The following is a 24,246-nucleotide window of genomic DNA, read 5'->3' on the forward strand; positions in this document are numbered from 1 at the left end:
GAGCACCCGGAGGAAACCCACGCAGACACTGGGAGAACGTGCAGACTCCGCACAGACAGTGACCCAAGCCGGGAATCGAACCTGGGACCCAGGCGCTTGCCGTCGGCAGGCCAGGACGATCCCTTCAGCGGGAGGGGCTGGAAAATCCTCTTTCCCCCCCCCCCCCCCCCCAAAAAATCTATTTTCTAAATCAAATTAACCATGCCTACTACTTTTCTAGCAAATGCAGGTATCATAATTTTATGCAGCACTAGATTACTTTACAACGTAAACAGTTGCAGGGAAGAATTTTATGCTGAAACAATAATAATTCTTTTTTTTCACTCGCTAGACCTATCTGAAAGTAATGGACTGTCTCAGTGGCGTCGGGAATCACTTGGCTCCATGTCATCTTCCACTAGCACAGAAGGAATGGCTTCCGGCTATCCAAGAAACAACAAACAAGAGGTTAGTACAAACTAAACAGAAATATGGGTGTCGTCCCACAGCTCACAAGTGATGGTACTGGAGGATCTGAACCTAGACTACTGTTTGAAAACATTTATCTTGTTTAATGGAGGTTCACTAGCTCCAGGTCATTTTTTATGGTCTGTTTATATTTATTTCAAAAGGACTTGGGATGAGGTATGCTGGTTTAAGTCAGTGTACCATGCAGTAACTAAAGGAAAATATAACTGAAATTGTCCTCAGACGCATTTCGGCAGGGAGAGCACACTCGTCCAAAGTTCAACTTCCTGTTCCCTGCAGTGAGTCTCGTTGGGAGTATTCACTTAGCTGTGTTTCAGGGTAATGACGGGATTGGAACCATAGTCAAACTGCCAACTAAACTGACAGTAAAATGGTCACTTGGCAGAGGTTCTGGAAGTATTTTAAAACTTAAGAGCTAAAACGCAGCAAGGAGTCAACATCTTTAAGAGAAGACCAGGAGGTTGGGGTCACTGAAAAAAGAACAGCGTAAAAAACCTGAGGTTTCTTTCTTTTAGAACTAAACTTCCACTTCCTCAGGGATAACCTTAATCTTGAATGTCCTGTACATGCATAAATCTTTGAGGCAGAATATGTTTTACTAATCTATTTGAACTTTTTGATGAAGTAGCAGAGAAAGTTGATGAATTGAAGGCTGTGAATTATGTCTATGTGGACTTTTTAAGAACGTGTTTGACAAAGTATGACATAAATGTCTGCCTCGACACAACCTGCCTCCACCACAATGACACGCAGTGATTTCCAAACCCGAACCGCTCACTGTGAAAAAAGTTCTTCTCACATCGCATTTGCTTCTTTTTCACATCACTTTAAATCTGTGCCCTCTCGTTCTCGATCCTTTTACGAGCGGGAGCAGTTTATCCCTATCTGCTTATCTATAGCCCCTCATGATTTTGAACATCTCTATCAAATCTCCTTTTAGCTTCATCTCAGTGGTTAGCACTGTTGCTTCACAGCTCCAGGGTTCCATGTTCGATTCCCGGCTTGGGTCGTTGTCTGTGCAGAGTCTGCACGTTCTCCCCGTGTCTGCGTGGGTTACCTCCGGGTGCTCCGGATTCCTCCCACAGTCCAAAGATGTGCAGGTTAGGTGAATTAGCCATGCTTAAACTGTCCTTCGTGTCCATAAAAGATGAGAGGTTACTGGGTTACATGGATAGGGTGGAGGTGTGGGCTTAAATAGGGTGCTCTTTCCAAGGGGCAGTGCAGACTCGATGGGCCGAATGGCCTTCTTCTGCACTGTAAATTATATGATTCTACGATTCTCCAAAGTGAACAGTCCCAACCTCTCCAATCTGTCCTAACTGAAGTTTCTCTTCCTTGGAACCATCTTTGTAAACCTTATACACTCTCTCCAATGTGTTTACATCCATCCTGTAGTGTGACGCCCAGAACTGTGCACAATAATCCAGCTGAAGTCTAACTAGTATAATTTCAACATAACCTCCTTGCCCAAGTGCTCTATGGCCCTATTAATGTTTTTCAGACTGGATCGTGATAGTGGTATTCCTAAGAACAATGCTTTTTTGATATGACCTAGATATTGGGATAGAATAAAATTTGTATATTTGCCAAATTTTCAGATGTAACAACCAATGAGGATGATATTCAACTGGAACAGGGCATAGATAAGCTAGCAGAATGGGCAAACAAGTGTCAGGTGGAATTTAATATTGAGAAATGTGAAGCAGTTTACATAGAAACGTGCATAGAAAATAGAAGCAGGAGAGGCCATTCGGCCCTTCGAGCCTGCTCCGCTGTTCATTGTGATCATGGCTGATCATCAAACTCAATATCCTCATCCCGCCTTCCCCCCCCATATCCCTTGATCCCTTCAGCCCCAAGAGCTGTATCTAATTCCTTCTTGAAATTACACAACGTTTTGGCCTCAACTACTTTCTGTGGCAGTGAATTCCACAGATTCACCACTCTCTGGGTGAAGAAATTTCTCCTCACCTCAGTCCTAAAAGATTCACCCCTTATCCTCAAACTATGACCCCTAGTTCTGGACTCCACCACCATTGGGAACATTCTTTCTGAATCTACTCAGTATAATCCTGTTAGAATTTTATGAGTTTTAGTGAGATCCCCTCTCATTCTTCGAAACTCCAATGAATATAATACTAACCGACTTAATCTTTCCTCATATGACAGTCCTGTCATCCCAGAAATCAGCCTTGGGCGGCACAGTAGCACAGTTGCTTCACAGCTCCAGGGTCCCAGGTTCGATTCCCGGCTGGGTTACTGTCTGTGCGGAGTCTTCACGTTCTCCCTGTGTTAGCGTGGGTTTCCTCCGGGTGCTCCGGTTTCCTCCCACAGTCCAAGATGTGCGGGTTAGGTGGATTGGCCATGCTAAATTGCCCTTCGTGCCCAAAAAGGTTAGGTGGGGGTTACTGGGTTACGGAGTAGGGTAGATACATGGGCTTGAGTAGGGTGCTCTTTATGAGGGCCGGTGCAGACTCAGTGGGCCAAATGGCCTCCTTCTGCATTCTAAATTCTATGATCTACGATAAACCTTCGCTGCACTCCCTTCATAGCAAGAACATCCTTCCTCAGATAAGGACACCAAAACCACACACTATTCCACTATGGCCTCACCAACACCCTATACAATTGCAGTAAAACATCCCTATTCCTATTCTCAAATCCTCTTGCTATGAAGGCCAACATACCATTTGCCTTCTTTACTGCCTGCTAACTTTCAGCAACTAATACACGAGGATACCAAGGTCTCGATGAGTATCCACCTCTCTCAATTTACACCCATTCAAATAATAATCTGCCTTCCTATTTTTGCTCCCGAAGCAGATAACCTTGCATTTATCCACATTAATACTGCATTTGCAATGCATGCGCCCACTCACTCAGCCTGTCCAATTCCTGCTGAAGCATCTCTGCATCCTCCTCACAGCTCATCCTCCCACCCAACTTTGTATCATCTGCAAATTTGGAGATAATACATTTAGTTCCCTTGTCCAAGTCATTAATAAATAATGTGTACAGCTGGGGTCTATCACAGATACCTGTGCTACCCACTAGTCACTGCCTGCCATTCGGAAAAGGACCCATTTATTCCAATTCTTTGCTTCTGGTCATCTTTCTATGCATCTCGAGCCACTACCTGCAATCCTATACACTTTAACTAAACATAGTAATTTGCTATGTAGGCCCTTGTCGCTGGCCTTCTGAAAGTCTTGTTCTTAGAAAGAGCAAAATCCCACTGGGAGCCATATGTTTGCAAAAAATACTACCTTAAACAATATCCCGCCGAAGAGTTAACCTCCCATCCCCCACCATACAACTTATGCAAATAGCTCCCATCCTATCCCAAGAATAAATACATAACAATATATACAATAAACTCCTTCCCATAAACAACCATAAAAGTACACACAGAGACCATTTCACTTGATCCCAGTCCATGCTCTATAACAAAGGCCTCAATCTCCTCTGAAGTGTCGAAGTGATAGTCCTTTGACCCGAGAGTAGCCCACAGCCTCGCCAGGTACACCACTCCAAACCACACTCCCCTCTTGTACAATGCTGCTTTAGCCTTATTGAAGGCCGCCTGCTTCCTTCCAAGTTCCACTCCGACATCCTGATAAATTCTAATGAGGCTCCCTTCCCACCTCGGATCTCAGTTCTCCTTGGCCCACTTCAAGACCCGCTCCTTCTCCTGGAAGCAATGGAATCTGACGATAACTGCTCGTGGTAGCCCATTCGCCCAAGGCTTCTGTTGGAGTGTTCAGTGGGCCCTTTCCAACTCTGGAAGGGACGACAGTCCACCCTCGCCCATCATCTTAAATATCGGCGACAAATACACAATAGAACTCGGGCCTCCACACCCTCCAGCAACCCCACGATTCTGAGGTTTTGTCTCCTCGACCAGTTTTCCAGGTTCCACCTTCACCCTCAGACTTTTATTTTTCTCCGTCACCAACGAGATTTCGGCCTCCAGTGAGGTGATTGGCTCACTGTGCCTCGACAGCCATTTCCACCCCCTCCAGCACCTCACCCTGTTCCTTCGGGCTTCTGAAGTTCTGTCCAACTACTCTCGGATAGGATCCAGCGCCACTTCAGTCGATTTACAGAGGGTTTCAAACATCACTCCAACTGAAATTGAAATGCTTTCCAAATTCAGTTACCAGTACCCCAGTTAGCATGTCTGCTGTGATCAGGGCGGCCGCAACCACCAGAACCGCTGCCACCATAGAATCATAGAATTTACAGTGCAAAAGGAGACCATTTGTCCCATCGAGTCTGCACCGGCCCTTAGAAAGAGCACTCTACTTAAACCCATGCCTCCATCCTATCCCCATAACCCAGTAGCCCCACCTAATCATTTGGACACAAAGGGACAGTTTAGCATGGCCAATCCACCTAACCTGCACATCTTTGGACTATGGGAGGAAACCGGAGCAGCCGCAGGAAACCCACACAGACACTGGGAGAAAGTGCAAACTCCATTCAGATAGACATCCGAGGCCAGAATTGAACCCGGGCCCCTGGAGCTGTGAGGTGGCAGAGCTAACCACTATGCCGCCCTGGTGCCATGCAAAACCTCCAAGTTCTTTGAAGAATTTCCACCCTCAGACTTCTTACTTCCAGCCTTGTTCAACAACAAGCTCCTTCTACTTTCATATTGGTGGGATTTGTCGACCAAATAACCCCAGAAATCGGGCAAAAAGGGCCAAAAAACAAGTACCCTAGCGGGAGCTATCACCTGCATGACCTCCTGCATGCCACCACCAGACGTCCTTTCTGAAAGTCTAAATGAACCACATCCACTGGGTCTCCCTGGGTAACTCTACTAGTTATATCCTCAAAGAATTCCAGTCGATTTTTCAAACATGATTTCCCTTTTGTAAATCCATGCTGTCTTTGTCTTATAATACAGCTGCTTTCCAAATGCTGTGCTATGAAATCCATGATAACCGGCACTAACAGCTTTCCCACTATCAACATTAAGCTCACTGGTCTATATTCCTGATTTCTCCCTACCTCGCGTTTTGAATAGCGGGCTTGCATTAGCTACCCTCCAATCTGTAGAAACCATTCCAGAACCCAAAGAATTTTGGAAAATGATTACCAGTGGATCTACTATTTCCAGGGCCACTTCCTTAAGTACTCTTGGATGAAGATTATCAGGCCCCGGAGATTTATCCACCTTTAATCCCATCAATTGCTCTAAAACCATTTCTCTACAAAACTGGTTTCCTTCAGCTCCTCACTAAAACCTGTGTTTCTCAGAACTTCTGGTACGCTGTTCATGTTTCCCTTTGTGAAGAGGAATTTAGTTCCTCAACCATTTCTACCCCATTATGAATTCTCCTGTTTCTGACTGTAATTGACATTTTTTTTGTCAATCTTTTTCTCTTTACATACCGATAGAAACTTTTACAATCAGTCTTTATGTTCCCTGCTAGCTTACTTTCATATTGTATTTTTCCCTTCTTAATCAATCCCTTGGTCTGCCTTTGCTGAATTTTAAACTGTTCCCAATCCTCAGGTCTACTGCCTTTTCTTGCCAATTTGTATGCTTTCTTCTTTGAATCTAGTACTCTCTCTAACCTTTGTAATGATGTGGAGATGCCGGCGTTGGACTGGGGTGAGCACAGTACGAAGTCTTACAACACCAGGTTAAAGTCCAACAGGTTTGTTTCGATGTCACTAGCTTTCGGAGCGCTGCTCCTTCCTCAGGTGAATGAAGAGGTCTGTTCCAGAAACACATATATAGACAAATTCAAAGATGCCAAACAATGCTAGGAATGCGAGCATTAGCAGGTGATTAAATCTTTACAGATCCAGAGATGGGGTAACCCCAGGTTAAAGAGGTGTGAATCGTCTCAAGCCAGGACAGTTGGTAGGATTTTGCAGGCCAGATGGTGGGGGATGAATGTAATGTGACATGAATCCCAGGTCCCGGTTGAGGCCGCACTCATGTGTGCGGAACTTGGCTATAAGTTTCTGCTCGGCGATTCTGCGTTGTCGCGGGTCCTGAAGGCCGCCTTGGAGAACGCTTACCCGGAGATCAGAGGCTGAATGCCCTTGACTGCTGAAGTGTTCCCCGACTGGAAGGGAACATTCCTGCCTGGTGATTGTTGCGCGATGTCCGTTCATTCGTTGACGCTGCGACAGCTAGTGACATCGAAACAAACCTGTTGGACTTTAACCTGGTGTTGTAAGACTTCGTACTAACCTTTGTAAGCCATAGAATCCCTACTGCAGAAGGAGGCCATTCGGCCAATAGAGTCTGGACCTACCCTCTGAAAGAGCAACCTACCTAGGCCCACTTCCCTACAACCCCACCTAACCCTTTGGGCACTAAGGGGCAATTTAACATGGTCAATCCACCTAACCTGCACATCTTTGGACTGTGGGTAGAAACCGGAGCACCTGTAGAAAATCCATGCAGACACTGGGAGAATGTATGCATTCCACACAGGCAGTCACTTGAGGCTAGAAATGAACCCAGGTCCCTGGCGCTGTGAGGCAGCAGTGCTATCCACTGTGCCACCGTGCAGCCTGGTTTGGCCAGAGTTCCTTTTCCACTCTCGTACCAAATAGGAATAAGCAACTTTTGGAGTGCATCTATCCATTCCTGGACTGCCTGCCATTGCCTGTCCACTTTCCTTCCTTTCACTAATGTTTCCCAGTCTATCAGAGCCAACAGGTGCCTTACACCACCATAGTTATCTTTATTGAGATTTAGGACCCTGGTCTCACTATCCAACTTGATAAAGAATTCTAGCATATTATGATCACTCATTGCCAAGGGTTCTCTCACAACTAGATTGCCAACTATTCATTTCTCATTACACAATGTTTTGGAAGAAAGAATAGAAAGAGAAGAAATATATACTTGATAGCATCGTTCTAAAGCAGAAACACAGGGACCTCGGGGTCCTTGTGGATAGATCTTAGAACTTCGATCTCAACATCCTGACCCATAGACCCACAGATCACAATCAGTAAGGATAAAATTGACACCTCCTCCACGATAGTCCTCAATACCATGGCCCCGCAAAGCTGTGTACTTTGCCCCCAGCTACACTCCTTATACACACCCAACTCCATCTACAAGTTTGCTTGTGGCACGACTGGAGTGGCTCGGATCTCAAACAATGATAAGTCAAATAGGGGAAATCCAATGTATAATTTCTGGTTGTTGTGTTCTTGTTTCTTTCTTTTTGTTGGGCGGGGGGGGGGCGGTTTTGTTGAAAATTTGTTGAAAAATTTGAATAAATATATTTTTTAAAAAACAAAAAGCAATGATAAGTCAAAGTACAGGAGGGAGATGGAGAACCTAGTGGCATAGTGCAATAGCAACAATCTCTCCCTCTTCCAGCAAAACTAAGGAGCTGGTCATCGACTTCAGGACGTGAAGTGTCGTACACACCCCTATCTGCATCAATGGTGCTGAGGTGGAGACGGTTTGAATCATAGAATCACTACAGTGCAGAAGGAGGCCATCTGGCCCATCAAATCTGCACCGACCCTCTGAAAGAACCCCTACCTAGGCCCACAACCCTACCCTATCCCAATAACCCCATCCCCATAACCTAATAACCCCATGTAACCTTTGAACAAGGTGGGCGGCATGTAATTAAAAAGGCAAATGGAATGTTAGCGTTTATTGCAAAAGGACTGGAGTATAGAATTAGAGAAGTGTTGTTGCAATTGCATAGGGTGAGACCACATCTGGAGTATTGTGTACAGTTTTGGTCTCCTTATTTGAGGAAGGATGTGCTGGCATTGAAGGCAGTTTTGAGGTTTACCAGATTGATTCTGGGGATGAAGGGGTTGACATATTAGGGCTTGTACTTGCTGGAAGGATGTGAGGGGATCTGATCGAGGTGTATAAAATACTAAAAGGGATTGATAAAGTAAATGTAGACCAAATGTTCCCCCTTGTGGGGCAATCTAGAATGAGAGGTCACAGATGTAGGTTGTGAGATGCAGTAGATTTCGAACTGAAATGAGGAGGAACTACTTCTCGCAGAGGGTGGTGAATTTGTGGAACTCGCTGCCCCATAATGCGGTGGAATCTGAATCATTAAATGGTTTCAAGAAGGAGATAAATATATTTCTGGTTTTAAAAAACGGGTTAAAGGGATACAGGGAGCAGGTAGGGAGGTGGATTTGAGACCAGGAAGAGATCAGCTATGATCTGATTGGATGGCGGAGCAGGTTCAAAGGGCTGACTTGCCTACTTCTGCTCCTAATTTCTATGTTCCTATGTCGTTGATCCTAGTTTAGCTCAATTGTGCAGGTTTGTGCAGCTGTAACTAAGTTTATCTGGGTCAGGTGGAGAGCACATTGGGCAGGGGAGTAGGTGACACTCCCCTGGAGATTCTGTGGGCTTCTGGACTGTCCTCCTTGAGATTTGGTTCCTCTGGGGATGTAATGATCTATTGGCTGTGGGGCTGAGTGCGAGACAGTGCTTCGGTTCAGCTTGTTAGGAGTCTTTCTTCGGTTGGAGATTAGGCTAGATGGGAGGAGTAGGTCACCCTCCTCCAAGTGTTCTTAGATCCGGACTTCCAAACTGTCCTTCTCCTTGAGACCTGGTCAACCCAGGGGGGCCGTATCCTGTTTCATACGAGGTTCTGCTGTTCTGTTCCTGGTAACCTTTTAAGTGTATATTGCCAGACCATGTTCTAAGTGTTGTAGGCCAATCCTGGTGTTCCTCTCTCTCTCTCTCTGGGGTCTCCTCTCTATTTGGGTAGGTGATGTATTGATTTGTTAGATTTGGTTCTGAGGGTGTCCCTTATCCTCTCTGGAGGGAGGAGAATTTTTCCCTGGTATATCCTGTTGATGGGTGTATTGACGATTCTCCGCCTGGTTGGTGGGGTCTCTTTGGTTGAGAGTGGTTTCAGCTTTCCTGTGATAGCGGAGCCTGAATGGTGCCTCTGATTTGGTTGGAGAGGAATGAGGTTTGTTGTGTTGTGACGTAGGAATCCTTAGGGTTAATCCTGGTGTTCCTGACTTTCTGGGGTTTCTTTCTTTTATCTGGGTAGGTGAGGCGTTGATACATGCTCGGACTTAATTCTGGAGGGTTTCCCTTATCTTGTGGGGAGAGGAGGGTTGTATCTTCCTCCAAGACACCCTGTTGATGGATGTCTCGACGATTCTCCTTCTCCTTGTCGGTGGGGTTTCCTTGGCAGAAAATGGTTTAAGTGTTCTGGTGATGGCGGGCAGTGCCTCTGATTTGGCTGGAGTGTAGTGAGGTGTGTTTTTGCAGCGTAGCTCCTGATGTGTACCATAAAGTGGAGATAATCAATGATATCAAAAGGAAATTGAATAGGCACTTGTGGGAACTAAAATAGCAGAGATACAGGGATAGGATGGGGAAATAGGACTGGCTGGAATACTCGGTGATGAGTGTTCACAGCATAGATTTAATGAGCTGAATGGCCTTCCTCTGTGCCATTTGACAGTCTAAACTGATTCTAAACTGATATCCAATTGAAGTGTTGTATTTTCCAGAACAAGCACAAATACTCAACATGTGAAATGATTTGATCCAATATTACTGAGACACGTAGACTGGAATTTTGCAACCAACCCAGGAACTGACTTTCAAATAGCAAAAGATCTGGAGTAATCTTGGACTTGCCGTCTACATCAGCAGAATAGTTGAGGCGGTTCTTCATTGGGTCAGTGGAGGCCCTTAACTGGCCAATTAAGGGCCTCGCACTGCCACTTCAGTCTTGGGGGATGTGTGGTGGGGAGCATATCATATTGTGAACTGGCAGCCTGGCTGCAGACTGCTGTTGTGCGTCCTCTTCAGGCACCCTGTTTTCAGTGGCCCCTCCAGATGATGAACCCCAATTATTATCCCGCACGCCCCCCACAGCCATGCCAGCCGATCCTACTTCCACATGAGGAGTGCTGCTGTTAACGGTGAGAAGCCAGTTATCGTATTGACCGGCCGCTCTCGGAGGCCGGACTTTCTCCCAGATGGGGGTGGATTTAAGCCATGAACCGAACCACTGAACAGCCCGATGGCCGATAAATCCGGTTGGGGTCTCCCTTGCCATGAGAAAGCAGGTTGACCCCTGACTTTACTGCTGGGTGCGCGGGGCTCCATGAAAGAATTCCAGCCATAGTTACCTGTATTTTAATTGGTGCTGGCAAATCATTATCACATTATTTTATATTTTTTAAAAACCGTTGAAAGATTGTAGAGGCAATGGTTGAATTTGGAGAATGGATTGAAGAGCTGGTAGTGAGAATTTTAATAAGAGCAAAAATACTGGACATGCTGGAAATGTGCAATCAAAACAGAAAATGCTGGAAAATCTCAACAGGTCTGGCAGCATCTGTGGGGGGAGAAGCATTTAGCGTTTCGAGTCTGTATGACTCCTTCAGAGCTGAAGGAAGGGAGAAATGTGATGGATAGTGGGAATTTAAAAACTAACTCTCAGAAAGCAGTGGATTGATAAATAAAATGTAGTTTGAGATTATGCATGTGTGTTTTAAAAAAATAACCTCAACACTCTACCAAATGTTTTGCTTCATTTAAAATAAAAGGCAGCTAGCTGGCTCAAAGCACGCACATATTTAAAAATAGCAAGCAAACTTTTTACTGCTCTTTTATTTTGACTACTTCTTAGTTATTTTGCAAAACAATTTTTGCAGATATTGTTTGATTGTGTTTTAATTTGACCTTTTATTGTAAAAACTGAAAAAAATATTTTAAAATAAGGTTTTGCGATTAGGGATTAATACTGATTTAGGATCCACCCGTATCAATTGTGTTCCAGTTTGTTCTTTCAGTATTCCAGCCTGATCAAAGATCTTCTTTTTCCAAAAGTATATTCCCATGAAAGTGCCTGGAGTAGAGAGAGAGAAGCCTTCAAAACACTGCACCCTGACTCTGCCAGATGGTTCCTTGCACAAAGTTTCGATCCAAACCGGCGTTTCTATAAGAGAACTGTTGACAGAGCTCTGTGAAAAAATGCAAATTCATTTGGCAGCCGTGGACCTCTTCCTGGTTGGAGGTGACAAGGTATGTCAAACTGCACTGTGCATGGTATGAAAGAAGGTGTGGGTAAGGGCTCCAATGATGGTGGGGTTGAGTTAAGAGTTGTGCACACCTTAGATGAGTGGCAGCGAAGATTGGAAAATAGGCAAAAATGAAAATAGATGTTGAAATGGCAGGACATTAACAGTGAAGGGGGAAATCACTGAATCGCAGAATTGGTATGGTGCAGAAAATGGAGACCATTGGGTTCATCGTATCTGCACCAGCTCCCTGAATGAGCATCTCACCCAGTTCCATTCTCACTGGCTCCCTGAATGAACACCTTGCCTATTTCCATTCTCACCAGCTCCCTGAATGAGCATCTCACCCAGTTCCATTCTCACCGGCTCCCTGAATGAGCATCTCTCCCAGTTCCATTCTCACCAGCTCCCTGAATGAGCATCTCACCCAGTTCCATTCTAAGACCATCTCCCAGTAACTCTACACATTCTTTCTTTTCAAATAACAACCTAATTCCCCTTTGAAAGCTCCAATTGAATCTACCTGCACCATACTCTCAGGCAGAGTATTCCAGACCCTAATCACTTGCTGCGTGAATAGATTTCTGCTCATATCACTTTTGATAATTACCTTAAACCTTTGCCCTCACGTTCTTGAATGGGAACTGTTTCTCCCTATCTACTCTGTCCAGACCCCTCATGATTTTGAATACCTCTATCAAATCTCCTCTCGGCTTTCTTTTCAATGAGGAGAACGGTCCAAATTTCTCAAATCTACCATCAGAATTATCTTCCTCATCCTTGGCATCATTCTTGCGAAACTTTTCTGGACTCTCCAATACCTTCACATCTTTCCTAAAGTGCCGTGTCCAGAACAGGGCAGAATATTCCAGCAGAGGCCAAACTAATGACTTATGAAAGTTCAACATAACCTCCTTGCTCTTGTACTGTGTACCCCCTAATAATAAAACTCAATACTGTACGCTTTATTAATCGTTCCTTCAACTTATCCTGCCACTTCCATTAGCTTGAGCACATATACACCCATGTCCCCTACTCCTGAACCCCTTTAGAGTTGTACCCCCTAGCTTATATTGTCTCTCCTTGTCCTATCTACCAAAATGAATCGCTTCACATTTCTCTGCATTGAACTTCATCTGCTCCCTACCTGTTCACCCATTCCACTAACTTGTATTTTTGGTTTGAAGTTCTACACTATACTCTTCACAATGCTTCCAAGTTTTGTATCATCCACAAACTTTGAAATTGTGCCCTGATACACCACGATCTAGGTCATTAATATATTTCAGGAAAAGCAAGGGTCTGAACACTGACCCCTGTGAAACTCAACTTCAAAACTTCCAGCTTGCAAAACATCCATTAACCACTAAACCAGGGGCTGGTATAGCACAGGGCTAAATAGCTGGCTTTTAAAGTAGACCAAGGCAAGCCAGCAGCACGGTTCAATTCCCGTACCAGCCTCCCCGAACAGGCGCCGGAATGTGGCGACTAGGAACTTTTCACAGTAGCTTCATTTGAAGCCTACTTGTGACAATAAGCGATTTTCATTTCATTTTTCATTTCATTTTCAATTCCTGCCACACAGCGAATTCCGTATCTATGTTACTTTTGTCCCATTTATTCCATGAGCTCCCAAGTCTGTTATGTGGCACTGTGTCAATCACCTTTTGGGAGTTCATGTACACCACATCAACAACATTGCCTTCATCAACACTCTCTGTTACCTCTTCAAAAAAACTCTTGCAGGTTTGTTGAACATGATTTTCCCTTCATAAATCCATGCTGGCTTTCCTTAATTAACCAGCATTTGTCCATGTAACTATCAACTTTGTCCAAATCAATGTTTTGAGAAGTTTCCCCACCACTGAAGTGAAACTGACTGGCTTGTAGTCACTGGGCTTATCGTTACATCCTTCCTTGAAAAACATTTGCAATTTTGCAGTCCTCTGATACCACCCCAGAGTCTAAGGAAGACTGAAAAAATATGGTCAGTGCCTCTACAATTTCCACTCTCACTTCTCACATTAACCTTGGATGCACCTCATCGGGTCCCGGTGCCTGATCAATGTTTTTTTTTTCCTTTATAGAGTACCCAATTCATTTTTTCCAATTAAGGGGCAATTGTGTGTGGCCAATCCACGTAAGCTGCACATGTTTGGGTTGTGGGGGCGAATCCCACACAACCACGGGGAGAATGTGCAAACTCCACACGGACGGTGACCCAGAGCTGGGATCGAACCTGGAACTTCAGTACCGTGAGGCAGCAGTGCTGACCACTGTGCCACCGTACTGCCCTACCTGATCAATTTTAAGTACAGATAACTCTAACCCTATCCAATACCTCGGGCTGAATTCTCCGCTTCGCGACGCTGGAAACGCGAATCATGATCAGGCAGAGAATCACCGGGTAATCCAAAAATTGGGGTTTGTGCCTGGCGCCAATTCCGACTCCACGCTCTGTTCCTTTGCAGGGGCAATATTGATGTTTACGTCTTGTGCTGGCGGATCCACCCAAAACCCTCATCTGCATGGATTTTTATATCATTAATGGCTTGGATACTTCATGCTCCACCTATCCACGATGCTCCGTCCCTCTTAGGCAGAAGTCTCGTATTAGTGCAAGTATTGACGAGCAGGGTCTGGGAAGCCTTGGCTACGGAGGGGCAGCAGGAGATTAAAAAACACTGAAAACCCCTTGAAAATTCTGAAAACTACTTGAAAATTGTTGGGCTTGCTGGTGGGTGGTTGCCGGGCCGGGGCCAGGAGGGGGAACGACTTGGTGTCTCCTTCGGGATTGGGATGGCCTGGCTCAGAGTGCCATTGCTGCAGTGCGTGTTTTAAATGCCCCCCTTTGGTGTTACTTACAGGCTCTTGGCTGCTCACACTGCTGAGTGCTGCATGTGTCCTTTGAATGCTCGGCAGGCCTCTAGCCATCTGGGAGGCCACCCAGGCCGCCCCTCTGGACACCCTCATACCCCACCTGTTTCATCAAGGGGATGGGCATGGCCAGGCTTAATCAGGGGCCCACCGGGCATTGACACTCCTGTGAAGTGCCGCCCACTGCAGAGGAAACACAGGATCAGCAAAGTTCGCCCCTACCGAAGGAGACTTGCACCTTTTCTCTCACAGAACACCAGAGACTGGAGATAGAGCAGACCAGCTAATCAGAGAGGCGTGAAACATCAAAAAGAGCAGCGCAGCGAGGGCCAGAGACCTGCACCATAGCCTTTGGAACCCTCCCAGGTTCTCTGCCCCTCTCGGGGCAGAGGCCTCACCAGTGATCCCCATCCCTCCGGATCACCAGCTGTCTCCTCCTGGTGAGGCTGGCAGCGATGACTGCCTCTGCCACCACCTCCCAGGTGGTGTTCAGGAGGGCAGGCTTGAGTCTGCGGTCCATCCTGGGGAAGAGGATGTCCCTCCTCTCCTCACTGGAATGGAGCTGTGGGTCCACCTCGAACACCTGACCTCGGGGAGCAGTTCTTCTATGAGCCATTTTCTTGGCTGCCATAAGTGTGTGGTAAGTGGGGCGGATAAAAACAATTCCAGCTGTCAGGCCAGGCTCTTTAGCGCTAACTCCAGCCCCAGCAGTTAGAATGCCTGCTGGACCAGGAATTGCTCTGAATCCGTGCCGGCTGAGTGCTGACCCATTTTCATGTCCTGACCCACTTTCCAAATAGAGCCCCCAATGGGAACATGAATTGCACGCAATTCAGTCCCAGCGGCAACACTTGGTCTTCCAGATGGAGAATCCTGCCCCGCTTTTTCAATTTAAACTATTCTAGAGTCTGAATTACTTTCTCTTTTTCACCATGGCATGTGCATGCAGCAGCAGCTTACTTGCTGAAGACCGATGTAAAGTATTTACTGCCTCAGCTATGCCCTCTGTCTCCATGTAGAAATTCTCTTTGCGGTCCATCATCATCCATACTCCGTTTACCACCGTTTTACCATTCATATGCCTACAGAAGACTTTGGGATTCCCTTTTATGGTGGCTGCCTTTTATGGAGGATCCCCTCTTTGTTTCTATTATTTGCTTCTTCACCTCCTCTCTGAACGTTCTTCATTCAGTCTGGTTCTCAGTTGTATTTTGTACCTGACACAACACCCTTGCTTCTTTATCTGAATTTCTATCTGCCTTGTAATCCAGGGAGCTCTGGATTTCTTTGCCTTGCCTTTTTCTTTTGAGGGAATATATCATGACTGTGCCCGAGCTATCTCTTCTTTGAAAGTAGCCCATTGTTCTGCTACTGATTTTCCTGTCAACCTTTGACTCCCTATTTATTCAACTCAGATCCGTTATTATCGCATTGAAGTTAGCTTTTCCACCACCTAGCCCCGAGTCTCAGCACCGCCCATGTCTAGCCCGGATTCTCCTCCAAAACCCTCGCTCTGTCTAGCCCGGATTCTCCTCCGAACCCTCGATCTGTCTAGCCCGGATTCTCCTCCGAACCCTCGCTCTGTCTAGCCCGGATTCGCTTCAGAACCTTCGCTCTGTCTAGCCCGGATTCTCCTCCGAACCCTCGATCTGTCTAGCCCGGATTCTCCTCCGAACCCTCGCTCTGTCTAGCCCGGTTTCTCCTCCGAACCCTCGCTCTGTCTAGCCCGGATTCTCCTCCGAACCCTCGCTCTGTCTAGCCCGGATTCTCCTCCGAATCCTTGCTCTATCTAGCCCGGATTCTCCTCCGAACCCTCGCTCTGTCTAGCCCCAAGTCTCATCCGAGCCCTCGCTCTGTCTAGCCCGGATTCTCCTCCGAACCCTCGCTCTGTCTAGCCCGGATTCTCCTCCGAACCCTCGCTCTGTCTAGCCCGGATACTCCTCCGAACCCTCGCTCTGTCTAGCCCGGATTCTCCTCCGAACCCTCGCTCTGTCTAGCCCCAAGTCTCCTCCGAACCCGCGCTCTGTCTAGCCCCAAGTCTCATCCGAGCCCTCGCTCTGTCTAGCCCCGAGTCTCCTCCGAGCCCTCGCTCTGTCTAGCCCGGATACTCCTCCGAACCCTCTCTCTGTCTAGCCCCAAGTCTCATCCGAGCCCTCGCTCTGTCTAGCCCGGTTTCTCCTCCGAACCCTCGCTCTGTCTAGCCCCGAGTCTCCTCCGAGCCCTCGCTCTGTCTAGCCCGGATTCTCCTCCGAACACTCGCTCTGTCTAGCCCGGATACTCCTCCGAACCCTCGCTCTGTCTAGCCCGGATTCTCCTCCGAACCCTCGCTCTGTCTAGCCCCAAGTCTCCTCCGAACCCGCGCTCTGCCTAGCCCAGATTCTCCTCCGAACCCTCGCTCTGTCTAGCCCCAAGTCTCCTCCGAACCCTCGCTCTGTCTAGCCCCAAGTCTCCTCCGAACCCTCGCTCTGTCTAGCCCCAAGTCTCCTCCGAACCCTCGCTCTGTCTAGCCCCAAGTCTCCTCCGAACCCTCGCTCTGTCTAGCCCCATGTCTCCTCTGAACCCTCTCTCTGTCTAGCCCCAAGTCTCATCCGAGCCCTCGCTCTATCTCGCCCGGATTCTCCTCCGAACCCTCGCTCTCTCTAGCCCCAAATCTCATCCGAGCCCTCGCTCTGTCTAGCCCGGATTCTCCTCCGAGCCCTCGCTCTGTCTACCCCGGATTCTCCTCCGAACCCTTGCTCTGTCTAGCCCGGATTCTCCTCCGAACCCTCGCTCTGTCTAGCCCCAAGTCTCCTCTGAACCATCGCTCTGTCTAGCCGAGATTCTCCTCCAAACCCTCGCTCTATCTAACCCCAAGTCTCCTCCGAACCCTCGCTCTGTCTAGCCCCAAATCTCCTCCGAACCCTCGCTCTGTCTAGCCCCAAGTTTCCTCCGAACCCTCGCTCTGTCTAGCCCGAATTCTCCTCCAAACCCTCTCTCTGTCTAGCCCCAAGTCTCATCCGAGACCTCGCTCTATCTCGCCCGGATTCTCCTCCGAACCCTCGCTCTGTCTAGCCCCAAGTCTCATCCGAGCCCTCGCTCTGTCTAGCCCGGATTCTCCTCCGAACCCTCGCTCTGTCTAGCCCCAAGTCTCATCCGAGCCCTCGCTCTGTCTAGCCTGGATTCTCCTCCGAGCCCTCACTCTGTCTAGCCCGGATTCTCCTCCGAACATTCGCTCTGTCTAGCCCGGATTCTCCTCCGAGCCCTCGCTCTGTCGAGCCCCGATTCCCCTCCGAACATTCGCTCTGTCTAGCCCGGATTCTCCTCCGAGCCCTCGCTCTGTCTAGCCCCAAGCCTCCTCCGAGCCCTCGCTCTGTCTAGCCCGGATTCTCCTCCGAACCCTTGCTCTGTCTAGCCCGGATTCTCCTCCGAACCCTACGCTCTGTCTAGCCCCGAGTCTCCTCCGAGCCCTCGCTCTGTCTAGCCCGGATACTCCTCCGAACCCTCGCTCTGTCTAGCCCGGATTCTCCTCCGAACCCTTGCTCTGTCTAGCCCGGATTCTCCTCCGAACCCTTGCTCTGTCTAGCCCGGATTCTCCTCCGAACCCTCGCTCTGTCTAGCCCCAAGTCTCCTCCGAACCCGCGCTCTGTCTAGCCCCAAGTCTCATCCGAGCCCTCGCTCTGTCTAGCCCCGAGTCTCCTCCGAGCCCTCGCTCTGTCTAGCCCAGATACTCCTCCGAACCCTCTCTCTGTCTAGCCCCAAGTCTCATCCGAGCCCTCGCTCTGTCTAGCCAGGTTTCTCCTCCGAACCCTCGCTCTGTCTAGCCCCGAGTCTCCTCCGAGCCCTCGCTCTGTCTAGCCCGGATTCTCCTCCGAACACTCGCTCTGTCTAGCCCGGATACTCCTCCGAACCCTCGCTCTGTCTAGCCCGGATTCTCCTCCGAACCCTTGCTCTGTCTAGCCCGGATTCTCCTCCGAACCCTCGCTCTGTCTAGCCCCAAGTCTCCTCCGAACCCACGCTCTGCCTAGCCCAGATTCTCCTCCGAACCCTCGCTCTGTCTAGCCCCAAGTCTCCTCCGAACCCTCGCTCTGTCTAGCCCCAAGTCTCCTCCGAACCCTCGCTCTGTCTAGCCCCAAGTCTCCTCCGAACCCTCGCTCTGTCTAGCCCCAAGTCTCCTCCGAACCCTCGCTCTGTCTAGCCCCAAGTCTCCTCTGAACCCTCTCTCTGTCTAGCCCCAAGTCTCATCCGAGCCCTCGCTCTATCTCGCCCGGATTCTCCTCCGAACCCTCGCTCTCTCTAGCCCCAAATCTCATCCGAGCCCTCGCTCTGTCTAGCCCGGATTCTCCTCCGAGCCCTCGCTCTGTCTACCCCGGATTCTCCTCCGAACCCTTGCTCTGTCTAGCCCGGATTCTCCTCCGAACCCTCGCTCTGTCTAGCCCCAAGTCTCCTCTGAACCATCGCTCTGTCTAGCCGAGATTCTCCTCCAAACCCTCGCTCTATCTAACCCCAAGTCTCCTCCGAACCCTCGCTCTGTCTAGCCCCAAATCTCCTCCGAACCCTCGCTCTGTCTAGCCCCAAGTTTCCTCCGAACCCTCGCTCTGTCTAGCCCGAATTCTCCTCCAAACCCTCTCTCTGTCTAGCCCCAAGTCTCATCCGAGCCCTCGCTCTGTCTAGCCCGGATTCTCCTCCGAACCCTCGCTCTGTCTAGCCCCAAGTCTCATCCGAGCCCTCGCTCTGTCTAGCCTGGATTCTCCTCCGAGCCCTCACTCTGTCTAGCCCGGATTCTCCTCCGAACATTCGCTCTGTCTAGCCCGGATTCTCCTCCGAGCCCTCGCTCTGTCTAGCCCCGATTCTCCTCCGAACATTCGCTCTGTCTAGCCCGGATTCTCCTCCGAGCCCTCGCTCTGTCTAGCCCCAAGCCTCCTCCGAGCCCTCGCTCTGTCTAGCCCGGATTCTCCTCCGAGCCCTCGCTCTGTCTAGCCCGGATTCTCCTCCGAACCCTCGCTCTGTCTAGCCCGGATTCTCCTCCGAACCCTTGCTCTGTCTAGCCCGGATTCTCCTCCGAACCCTACGCTCTGTCTAGCCCGGATTCTCCTCCGAACCCTCGCTCTGTCTAGCCCCAAGTCTCCTCCGAACCCTCGCTCTGTCTAGCCCCAAGTCTCCTCCGAACCCTCGCTCTGTCTAGCCCCAAGTCTTCTCCGAACCCTCGCTCTGTCTAGCCCCAAGTCTCTTCTGAACCCTCTCTCTGTCTAGCCCCAAGTCTCATCCGAGCCCTCGCTCTATCTCGCCCGGATTCTCCTCCGAACCCTCGCTCTCTCTAGCCCCAAATCTCATCCGAGCCCTCGCTCTGTCTAGCCCGGATTCTCCTCCGAGCCCTCGCTCTGTCTAGCCCGGATTCTCCTCCGAGCCCTCGCTCTGTCTAGCCCGGATTCTCCTCCGAACATTCGCTCTGTCTAGCCCCAAGCCTCCTCCGAACCCTCGCTCTGTCTAGCCCTGAGTCTCCTCCGAACCCTCGCTCTATCTAGCCCCAAGTCTCCTCCGAACCCTCGCTCTGTCTCGCCCGGATTGTCCTCCGAACCCTCGCTCTGTCTAGCCCCAAGTCTCCTCCGAACCCTTGCTCTGTCTAGCCCCAAGTCTCCTCCGAACCCTTGCTCTGTCTAGCCCCAAGTCTCCTCCGAGCCCTCGCTCTGTCTAGCTCCAAGTCTCCTCCGAGCCCTCGTTCTGTCTAGCCCCAAGTCTCCTCCGAACCCTCGCTCTGTCTTGCCCCAGGTCTCCTCCGAACTGTCGCTCTGTCTAGCCCCAAGTCTCCTCCGAACCCTCGCTCTGTCTAGCCCCAAGTCTCCTCTGAACCCTCTCTCTGTCTAGCCCCAAGTCTCATCCGAGCCCTCGCTCTATCTCGCCCGGATTCTCCTCCGAACCCTCGCTCTCTCTAGCCCCAAATCTCATCCGAGCCCTCGCTCTGTCTAGCCCGGATTCTCCTCCGAGCCCTCGCTCTGTCTACCCCGGATTCTCCTCCGAACCCTTGCTCTGTCTAGCCCGGATTCTCCTCCGAACCCTCGCTCTGTCTAGCCCCAAGTCTCCTCTGAACCATCGCTCTGTCTAGCCGAGATTCTCCTCCAAACCCTCGCTCTATCTAGCCCCAAGTCTCCTCCGAACCCTTGCTCTGTCTAGCCCCAAGTTTCCTCCGAACCCTCGCTCTGTCTAGCCCGAATTCTCCTCCAAACCCTCTCTCTGTCTAGCCCCAAGTCTCATCCGAGCCCTCGCTCTATCTCGCCCGGATTCTCCTCTGAACCCTCTCTCTGTCTAGCCCCAAGTCTCATCCGAGCCCTCGCTCTATCTCGCCCGGATTCTCCTCCGAGCCCTCGCTCTGTCTAGCTCCAAGTCTCCTCCGAGCCCTCGTTCTGTCTAGCCCCAAGTCTCCTCCGAACCCTCGCTCTGTCTTGCCCCAGGTCTCCTCCGAACTGTCGCTCTGTCTAGCCCCAAGTCTCCTCCGAACCCTCGCTCTGTCTAGCCCCAAGTCTCCTCTGAACCCTCTCTCTGTCTAGCCCCAAGTCTCATCCGAGCCCTCGCTCTATCTCGCCCGGATTCTCCTCCGAACCCTCGCTCTCTCTAGCCCCAAATCTCATCCGAGCCCTCGCTCTGTCTAGCCCGGATTCTCCTCCGAGCCCTCGCTCTGTCTACCCCGGATTCTCCTCCGAACCCTTGCTCTGTCTAGCCCGGATTCTCCTCCGAACCCTCGCTCTGTCTAGCCCCAAGTCTCCTCTGAACCATCGCTCTGTCTAGCCGAGATTCTCCTCCAAACCCTCGCTCTATCTAGCCCCAAGTCTCCTCTGAACCATCGCTCTGTCTAGCCGAGATTCTCCTCCAAACCCTCGCTCTATCTAGCCCCAAGTCTCCTCCGAACCCTTGCTCTGTCTAGCCCCAAGTTTCCTCCGAACCCTCGCTCTGTCTAGCCCAAATTCTCCTCCAAACCCTCTCTCTGTCTAGCCCCAAGTCTCATCCGAGCCCTCGCTCTATCTAGCCCGGATTCTCCTCCGAACATTCGCTCTGTCTAGCCCGGATTCTCCTCCGAGCCCTCGCTCTGTCTATCCCGGATTCTCCTCCGAACATTCGCTCTGTCTAGCCCCAAGCCTCCTCCGAACCCTCGCTCTGTCTAGCCCTGAGTCTCCTCCGAACCCTCGCTCTATCTAGCCCCAAGTCTCCTCCGAACCCTCGCTCTGTCTCGCCCGGATTGTCCTCCGAACCCTCGCTCTGTCTAGCCCCAAGTCTCCTCCGAACCCTCGCTCTGTCTAGTCCCAAGTCTCCTCCGAACCCTCGCTCTGTCTAGCCCCAAGTCTCCTCCGAACCCTCGCTCTGTCTAGCCCCAAGTCTCATCCGAGCCCTCGCTCTGTCTAGCCCGGATTCTCCTCCGAGCCCTCGCTCTGTCTAGCCCCGATTCTCCTCCGAACCCTCGCTCTGTCTTGCCCCAGGTCTCCTCCGAACTGTCGCTCTGTCTAGCCCCGAGTCTCCTCCGAGCCCTCGTTCTGTCTAGCCCCACGTCTCCTCCGAGCCCTCGTTCTGTCTAGCCCCAAGTCTCCTCAGAACCCTCGCTCTGTCTTGCCCCAGGTCTCCTCCGAACTGTTGCTCTGTCTAGCCCCGTGTCTCCTCCGAACCCTCGTACTGTTTAGCCCTGAGTCTCCTCCGAACCCTCGCTCTATCTAGCCCCAAGTCTCCTCCGAGTCCTCGTTCTGTCTAGCCCCAAGTCTCCTCCGAGCCCTCGTTCTGTCTAGCCCCAAGTCTCCTCCGAACCCTCGCTCTGTCTTGCCCCAGGTCTCCTCCGAACTGTTGCTCTGTCTAGCCCCGTGTCTCCTCCGAACCCTCGTACTGTTTAGCCCTGAGTCTCCTCCGAACCCTCGCTCTATCTAGCCCCAAGTCTCCTCCGAACCCTCGCTCTGTCTAGCCCCAAGTCTCATCCGAGCCCTCGCTCTGTCTAGCCCGGATTCTCCTCCGAGCCCTCGCTCTGTCTAGCCCCGATTCTCCTCCGAACCCTCGCTCTGTCTTGCCCCAGGTCTCCTCCGAACATTCGCTCTGTCTAGCCCCGATTCTCCTCCGAACATTCGCTCTGTCTAGCCCGGATTCTCCTCCGAGCCCTCGCTCTGTCTAGCCCCAAGCCTCCTCCGAGCCCTCGCTCTGTCTAGCCCGGATTCTCCTCCGAACCCTCGCTCTGTCTAGCCCGGATTCTCCTCCGAACCCTCGCTCTGTCTAGCCCGGATTCTCCTCCGAACCCTCGCTCTGTCTAGCCCCAAGTCTCCTCCGAACCCTCGCTCTGTCTAGCCCCAAGTCTCCTCCGAACCCTCGCTCTGTCTAGCCCCAAGTCTCCTCCGAACCCTCGCTCTGTCTAGCCCCAAGTCTCCTCCGAACCCTCGCTCTGTCTAGCCCCAAGTCTCCTCCGAACCCTCGCTCTGTCTAGCCCCAAGTTTCCTCCGAACCCTCGCTCTGTCTAGCCCGAATTCTCCTCCAAACCCTCTCTCTGTCTAGCCCCAAGTCTCATCCGAGCCCTCGCTCTGTCTAGCCCGGATTCTCCTCCGAACCCTCGCTCTGTCTAGCCCCAAGTCTCATCCGAGCCCTCGCTCTGTCTAGCCTGGATTCTCCTCCGAGCCCTCACTCTGTCTAGCCCGGATTCTCCTCCGAACATTCGCTCTGTCTAGCCCGGATTCTCCTCCGAGCCCTCGCTCTGTCTAGCCCCGATTCTCCTCCGAACATTCGCTCTGTCTAGCCCGGATTCTCCTCCGAGCCCTCGCTCTGTCTAGCCCCAAGCCTCCTCCGAGCCCTCGCTCTGTCTAGCCCGGATTCTCCTCCGAGCCCTCGCTCTGTCTAGCCCGGATTCTCCTCCGAACCCTCGCTCTGTCTAGCCCGGATTCTCCTCCGAACCCTTGCTCTGTCTAGCCCGGATTCTCCTCCGAACCCTACGCTCTGTCTAGCCCGGATTCTCCTCCGAACCCTCGCTCTGTCTAGCCCCAAGTCTCCTCCGAACCCTCGCTCTGTCTAGCCCCAAGTCTCCTCCGAACCCTCGCTCTGTCTAGCCCCAAGTCTTCTCCGAACCCTCGCTCTGTCTAGCCCCAAGTCTCTTCTGAACCCTCTCTCTGTCTAGCCCCAAGTCTCATCCGAGCCCTCGCTCTATCTCGCCCGGATTCTCCTCCGAACCCTCGCTCTCTCTAGCCCCAAATCTCATCCGAGCCCTCGCTCTGTCTAGCCCGGATTCTCCTCCGAGCCCTCGCTCTGTCTAGCCCGGATTCTCCTCCGAGCCCTCGCTCTGTCTAGCCCGGATTCTCCTCCGAACATTCGCTCTGTCTAGCCCCAAGCCTCCTCCGAACCCTCGCTCTGTCTAGCCCTGAGTCTCCTCCGAACCCTCGCTCTATCTAGCCCCAAGTCTCCTCCGAACCCTCGCTCTGTCTCGCCCGGATTGTCCTCCGAACCCTCGCTCTGTCTAGCCCCAAGTCTCCTCCGAACCCTTGCTCTGTCTAGCCCCAAGTCTCCTCCGAACCCTTGCTCTGTCTAGCCCCAAGTCTCCTCCGAGCCCTCGCTCTGTCTAGCTCCAAGTCTCCTCCGAGCCCTCGTTCTGTCTAGCCCCAAGTCTCCTCCGAACCCTCGCTCTGTCTTGCCCCAGGTCTCCTCCGAACTGTCGCTCTGTCTAGCCCCAAGTCTCCTCCGAACCCTCGCTCTGTCTAGCCCCAAGTCTCCTCTGAACCCTCTCTCTGTCTAGCCCCAAGTCTCATCCGAGCCCTCGCTCTATCTCGCCCGGATTCTCCTCCGAACCCTCGCTCTCTCTAGCCCCAAATCTCATCCGAGCCCTCGCTCTGTCTAGCCCGGATTCTCCTCCGAGCCCTCGCTCTGTCTACCCCGGATTCTCCTCCGAACCCTTGC

General features: G+C 50.8%; 1 protein-coding gene across 2 annotated transcripts in view; it reads left to right on the plus strand.

Annotated features, from left to right (window-relative positions):
* The window catches only part of rgs12b (regulator of G protein signaling 12b), a 279,570-nt gene that overhangs the window by 192,884 nt on the left and 62,440 nt on the right, over window positions 1-24,246 (plus strand). For both annotated transcript variants that reach the window (XM_072515711.1, XM_072515712.1), the window contains 2 exons: window positions 332-447; window positions 11,300-11,494. In XM_072515711.1, coding sequence (XP_072371812.1) covers window positions 332-447; window positions 11,300-11,494 — 311 coding nt within the window. The remainder of the gene's footprint in view (window positions 1-331; window positions 448-11,299; window positions 11,495-24,246) is intronic.

This window comes from Scyliorhinus torazame, chromosome 9, assembly GCF_047496885.1.
Source record: "Scyliorhinus torazame isolate Kashiwa2021f chromosome 9, sScyTor2.1, whole genome shotgun sequence".
NCBI lineage: Eukaryota > Metazoa > Chordata > Chondrichthyes > Carcharhiniformes > Scyliorhinidae > Scyliorhinus > Scyliorhinus torazame.